Source organism: Marmota marmota, unplaced genomic scaffold (genome assembly GCF_001458135.2).
Source record: "Marmota marmota marmota unplaced genomic scaffold, marMar, whole genome shotgun sequence".
Classification (NCBI taxonomy): Eukaryota; Metazoa; Chordata; class Mammalia; order Rodentia; family Sciuridae; genus Marmota; species Marmota marmota.
This window is the reverse complement of record NW_025999880.1, coordinates 11,087,568-11,094,805: the sequence shown is the minus strand read 5'-3', so window position 1 is coordinate 11,094,805 and position 7,238 is coordinate 11,087,568. Positions and strand designations below refer to the sequence as shown.

At 37.7% G+C, this 7,238-nt stretch overlaps 1 protein-coding gene across 1 annotated transcript; it reads right to left on the bottom strand.

Moving 5' to 3' along the window:
- Positions 1-3,850: 3,850 nt before the first annotated feature.
- Positions 3,851-7,233, bottom strand: Tob1 (transducer of ERBB2, 1). The gene has a single exon (XM_015495469.2). The coding sequence runs from the start codon at positions 5,631-5,633 to the stop codon at positions 4,596-4,598; it is 1,038 nt and encodes a 345-aa protein (XP_015350955.1). The 5' UTR covers positions 5,634-7,233; the 3' UTR covers positions 3,851-4,595.
- Positions 7,234-7,238: the final 5 nt, after the last annotated feature.

Genomic DNA, 7,238 nt, shown 5'->3' with positions numbered 1-7,238 from the left:
GGTCCCTGTGTTAAAGGCTTGGTTCCCAGGGTGGCCCTCTTGGGAAATGCTGTGGACCTTTAAGAGGTGGTGCCTAGTGGGAGGTCCTTAGGTCACTGGAACTATGTCCTCTAAAGAGATCATGGACCCCAGCCTATATCTCTTTCCTTCCTAGCTCATGATGTGAGTGGTTTGCTCTAGCTGGTGCTCATCATCATTGCAATCTGATGCCCTCACCAGAGCCCAAAGCAAGGGGGCCACCCAGTCCTGGACAGGAACCTCCAGGACCTGAGTGAAATAAACCTTTTTTCTTTATATTAATTATCTCAGGTATTTCATTTCAGTAACAAATCTGGTAAATATAAATAGGCTTCCACTAGACCCTTCTCATTAATACTTTTGTAGGTTTTCTGTAAGTCATACCTTTAAAAAAAAAAAAAAAAGGTTTTTATCCTCCAATTTTAAATCAGCATAGCAGCTAATCTGAGGGGACAAAGCATAGGGCTTAAGAGTATGAACTTGGGCCTGGGGATGTGGCTCAAGTGGTAGTGCGCTCGCCTCGCATGCATGCGGCCCCGGTTCGATCCTCAGTACCACATACACACAAAGATGTTGTGTCTGCCGAAAACTAAAGAATAAATATTAAAATTCTCTCCTCTTTAAAAAAAAAAAAAGAGTATGAACTCTGAAATCATTACTCAAATTTGAATACCAAGTCTGCCATGTATTAGCCATTCAATCTTGGGTGAGGTAAGCTTTTTACACCTCAGGCCCTCCTCAACCCCTCTTCCCTCTGGTCTTCATATTGGGTTAGAACTGTGCTTGACATATAGTGCTATGTATTTAAATGAATAATTTAGAAGATAAAAAAATGACTTTAGTGAACACATGCTACTACTTTTCCAATTGCATGCACAGATATTGATCCTAGATCCTTTCAACAAGAAGATAATATTTCACCAATATGCTACGACTAAGGAATTCTGATCTCAAGTGACCTCCTGGGCCAAACTAATTAAGCATCAACTAATTGGTGTATTAAACAATGACATGGATTTTATTCAGTGATGACAGTTTCACATACTTGTTTCTAATAGGGCTATTTTCCTCTTATCTGTTCTCACACTAGAGTTGTTACACAACCTCTGACAAAAGCCTGCATTCCAGCCAAACAAGTCAGTCCTATATCTGTGGATTTTACATCCATGGATTCAACCTACCACAGATCCAAGATACGTGGGGGGGAAAAATGTGCTCAACATGTAGACTTTTTTTCTTGTCTTATTCCCTAAACAACACAGTGTAGTGACTATTTATGTAGCATTTACATTGTATTAGGTAGTAGAAGTAATCTAGAAATAATTTAAAGTAGAAGACATGCAAATACTTCACCAGTTTATAGTAGGGACTTGCACATCCTCAGAATTTGGAGGGTCTTAGAACCAATCCTATGGGATACTAGGTATGACTGCATACTTGAGGTATTGTGCCATTGTGCCTATGCTATTTGGAATAGAAATGGGTGTGGAGGAAGATCTACAACCAGCATTTTTATTTCATTAGCTTATATATTTCTAAAGAGACATACTTTATTTTCTTTCTATGTTAGAGACTTATTTTAACATAACCTAAGTCCTAAAAGTTAGGTCAAATCTCTCAACTGATGCCAGCATCTAAGACATCTGTATGTGAATGAAATTAATGACAACACACATTAGAACAACATTTCAAATTCAGGGGCACCTTTAGTTCCATCTTCAACAGCTAACTAATTACAGTAAATGAACATTATTATAAAGAGACATTTTGGCTGAAGAAAGCCAACATCTGTCATCTATTGTAGGTAAAAGCTATTCGAAGATTTCACACTGCATCTGATTTTAGAAAAAATAAAAGCAGGGCAGTGAAATACACTAGGAAAGCTACTGTTTGGTTATCATTGAGCTACACAACCTATAAAGCAGTGTGTTGGACCCCAGAAGAGAGCACTCAGAGGCTGCTGTGGTCAAAAAGCTGGAAAAGACCTCTGAAGATAATTAACTCCTCAAACTGGAACCTAAACAGTCTTCATGCAAAGGGCCAAAAGCTGATGGCATAGTGGGGAGAAAAAGATTTGGGGCTAAGATATAAGCTTTCTAAGATGTACTAGACAAAAGCACCTTTTAAAATGTTTCCATTCCTAATGAACAAAAAAGACGTGAAAATAAGGCCTTTGTTCATTCTCTTAAAAAAAAAAGTCCTCATGAAGCTCAAATCATACCAAGTTTCATGAAATCAATCAAGTAAAATTTGAGTTAGTTCTTCTCAAGTGCCAAACTATTTGTACCAAGATAAATTTTCCCTAAGAACTAAAACATTCATACATAAGCTCAATATTTAAAATCTGAACGTGTATGTGTTCTAGTCCATTACAAATGATTGTGTATGTACTCTCCAGCTGCCTAATTCTGATTTTCAGAAAACGTTAACGATAGCCTTTCTTTACTCAACGGCCAGTTTTCTTTCAAGTTAAGCTTATGATAACTTCACCAAGCTCTCTGGCAACTAGTGCTTAAACCATTCCCCATTCTGATAGCTATTCCAACTTCGTGATCACAAAGGCACATAATTGGAAGTGCTGGCAGACCAGCTCTGTTGGTTCCACTCACTGTTCCAATGCTTTTTCATAGCCTCATTCTGTCCACTAAAGGACAAAGGGCTCACCATGGAGCTGGCGGAACAGCTTAGCTCTTGTTATTTTCAGAGCTTGTTTCCTTAAAACTTTTTTATTGCTCTACACTGCATGGGTAAGTGACAAAAGGCTTTTGTAGACTGGTGTTCAAAAAAACTCATTTGAGACCAAATTTGTTTCACTGGTAACCCAGACGTGCCGGTTTCTTACTATAAAAGCACTGAGTTATTTTTTTTTTCTTAAAGTTCAAGATAATATTCTCACTAATACTATGTCAACACTGCATCAATGAACAATTTAAACAGTATAATGACTCATCATTTTACTTAAAGGTATTCTTCCAACTCACCAGTTAAAACAAAACAAACAAAAAAACTCCATCCTTACCAAGACCCTAAATTTGATACACTGTCTACAACTCATCTTTAAAACCCCCAAATTAACAGATTAGCTACCACTTGCAAAAACATTTTTGCTGGGAAAGTGAACATAGATACTAACATTTAACACCTTGTCTAAACATGATTAGATTTGATCACAAGTACTCTGTATATATACAATGTCTGAACTTTAATTGTAAGAATTAGTATACGGATTTTTTTTTTTTTTAAAGTTAGGTCAGCTGCTTTGTCCAAGTGTTCCAAACTATCGAACTATTCATTACAAAACAGAAAATTGATACTATAGGCTTTCCATATGCATTTCAAATAAATCCTCTATTACATGAGTAAACTTCATATCACTTTACTCTCAGAGATCAGCATAACTTTTTAAAATTTGCTATAAAATAGGGTTAAGTAGTCTTAACATATCTCCATTGTGGGGAGACAAACATGGACTGAGGGTTTCTAACAAACAATGCTGTCCCAAGCACTGGTCAGGCTACATAGTTTTGGTAGGACAACTTTTTATGCACTAGAAGAGCAATTGCTTCCATTATTCCTTTGTGATTCAATGAGTCAGAACTTTCTTTATCATTAGAATTTACAACATAAGGGCTGGCGTTGTGATTCAGTGGTACTGTGCTTGCCTAAGCACGAGGCCCTGGGAGGCCCTGGGTTCGATCCTCAGCACCACATAAAAGTAAATAAAGGTATTGTGTCCAACTAAAAAAAAAAAAAAAAAAAAAGAATTTACAACATAACTCCAGCTACTATCTTTAGCAAAAGGCTTAAAAACAAAGACCACACACAATAGGCATTTTTAATTTTAAAGAATTTTAATACAAACTTAATATAAACTATTTCAGTCCCTCTTAACATGTAAGACACTGACTCAAAATACTTTTATACCGTTTTTTTCAAGTATTGCACAATATAGGTACAAAATTAATATTTACGATTACATTTTCTTCCATAATATATAGCAAAAATCTTTAAACCTTTAACAGAAAATACATTTTTTTGAAAAAGCAAATATTCGTACATTTTAATTCCACCACTAAAGGAATATCCTGTACACGATTTTTAGAATTGTTGATGTCTTTAAGATGGATATTTTACAATTTCAGTAAAAAAAATACAACATGAAGCTGCTGCTGTCACAGATCACTGTAGTAAAAAGATATAAATGCAATACCATGTCGTAGAAACAATATATATATCCTCTGATATTTTACAAACTTTGTACTAAATTAAATTATACAATTAGAAAAGACCAATAAACCCACTTATTAGTGCTAATTTTTTATAAAAAAAAATCAGCCATGTCCTTGCTATATCTTACATATTGTAAGAGGCCATATCTGAGAGTATACTTTAAAATATACAGTCAGTATAAAATAACTTTGTGCTTGGTTGGCAAATGAAAAATGATGCATGTTTTATTTTTGTAACCAAGCCTGAATGTATCCTTACTATAAGCTTAAAAAAAAAATCTCAAGGAGGTGAAAAAAGTCCCCTTGGGCCCGTGCATTTTAACTTGTACGACACACTTTTTTTTTTTTTTAGTTAGCCATAACAGGCTGGAATTGCTGGTTAGAATACTGCATGTTATTTAAGCTAAAATTCAAGCCATCTACAAAAGACTTCTCGTTGAGGCCACCATAGGCCGCAAATACATCAAAGGCATTACTGTACTGGAGAGGACTGAGGTTAAGGGGGCTGTCACCTGGGAACATTCCATTGGTACTACTACCTTGACCCTGCATATTAGGAAAAATAAATTCCTTGGCATTAGGAGAAAGAGCAGAGGTTTTCTGCTGTTGCTGCTGCTGTGGTGGTGGCGGCGGCTGGGATGGCTGCTGCTGCTGCTGCTGCTGCTGTGGCTGCTGCTGGCTACCCAGGCCCAGCCCGTACAGAGAGTGCATTGAGGAAGAGATGGCTTTCTGCTTCAAGAGGTCATTCACATTCAGGCCGAGGTTGATAGGAGAAGTACGCGCAACCTTGTTGCTCCGGCCACTATTCTTCATTTTGGTAGAGCCGAACTTGGTGGCAGCAAAAGTGGCAGTGGTAAAGGTTAAAGGCTGAGTGGACCGGGGCATGAAGGTAGGGCTTACAGCAGCAGAGTGACCAAAGGGAGGCGATGGAGAGCTGGACACTGAAGAGGCTGGGTCACTTATGGGCATAAAAACCTGGGCCTCTGGGTTAAAGCTGTTTTTGATCTCCTTATCCAACTCACATCCATTTTCATTATTATCATCCACATAAAGCACCTTCACTGGTCCCTTTTCACCAATTTGGTAGGAAACCTCAAATGGGTCGATCCAAACACTAAGATCCTGTGGCAGATTGCCACGAACATCATCAATGTCCAAACCACTCTCTTTGGATGCTTGTTCAATCACTGGGTCCACTTTTTCCCCTACGTGTATACATCTAAACCCTGATCCTTTGTATGGCTTTTCAGGATACCAGTGCCCTTCATATTTCTTCTTAAGAAGTCTTTCAAGCTCTTCACCAAAAATGTTGACACGTCTCCTGGGAAGCTTATTGTACAAATATGAAATAATAAAATTTAGTGCTACTTGGATTTCAAGCTGCATAGCTGCTATGCCACAAAGTTAAGTTCGTTTCAACTCCTCCACACACACACCAAAAAAAAAAAAAAAGAGTTCAGTTTGTGGCAGAGAAACAAATTCTCATTCAAAGTGCTGGTATTAGTAGGTTATCCTTCACCTTGAGTGGTCTTGTTCCTTTAAGAAAACAAAACAAAACAAAAGCAAACATGTCCAAATAAGATAAATGTAACGTAAGTCCCATGACCTTTTTTGTTTAATCCCTAGAGTAATTTCACTTTTGAAAAGATCTAATAGGCTGGAAAATATACTCAGTAGAAATAAAGGAATACACAATAAAAAACTTAAAGTTCAAAGTCTCATGGGAAAAGGTAGATTTGCAGTTAAAACAGTATTTAAAAAAAACAAAACTTATTTTCCTTTCCTGAGTAGAATATTAAGAAGAAAAACATCTCCAGTATACTTGTTAAGTGTTCTTTCTTTTCCTTTCCTCAAGTCTCACAATAATATTTGCTGGAAAGTGTAATGGACATGCCCACTCGCCCACCCACTCCCATGTATACATGTGCCACTTTAAGAAGCTGGTCATTAAGTTTTTTTCTGGTCATTAATTTTTATTCCTTTTCATCAATTTTGAAGTGAATCCTATGTTTTTGTTCATTTTGGACATATCTTGTTTAAATCTGCTCTTTAATATTAGAAATTTGAAAAGTTAAGAAAAATTATTTTAATTTTTGAAGTTCATGATGCCAAATTAAAAGTACTCTATCCTAAATGAACTTTCACCCTGACAAATAATTACGAACCAAGTTATTCCGTATGGTTGTGGCCTTAAAACACACTAAGAACACACAATGTAATAGTTGCACTTCTTTGTGCTTCTTTTTTTCCTTTTCAGCATGTATTTTCCCAAATCTGAAATGCCTCTTAAGCAGCAAGTATAACAAAAACAACGATCAACTTAAAAACTCTTATTGATTATTCTGTTTAAAGGGCAGGGTTTCTCAGTTTTATTCCGATTTTAAAAGCTACGTCCCTCCCTCTCTGGATAAGAAAACAGCTCAGAGAGACATGTATGATAAGGTCGACCTTTAAACGTTTGCTGGATCAGCACTGGGTGGGGATAAGAAAAGAACAAGGGCAAACAGAAGATATTTGCAAAGGAGATCTATTTGTACACTGTGGTTGATTAAAAAGGACATTTAAAAATCAAGTTGGTATTAATCCGTCTGTTCCATTTTCCATACTGGCGGTGACAAAGGGAAAAGAATCCCTGGCTGCCCCCAAACTACAAACACTTTCCAAGCCAAACCCGAGTGTCGGCAAAGGCAGCTGATTAGGCTCAATTGCTTGAAGGTGCAGCCGAGCGAGATTCAGGCTCGGTGGAAGATAGTTTCAAGCAACGCCTTAAGACAGGAGTGTGAAGAATTACATAAACAGCTAGTTGGGTCTCATTAGATTTCTGCTCACAGCCTTGGGAGCCCAAGAGCTACGGCAGCAGCAACAGCAAGAGGAGGTGGAGGAGGACGAAGAGTACGAGCCTGCTGTTGGAGGGGGACCGCCACGGGAAATGCAAAGGCAACCTCTCGCGGCCGGGCAGCGGGCACCGGGCAGGTCGGGGAGCCGGCTGCA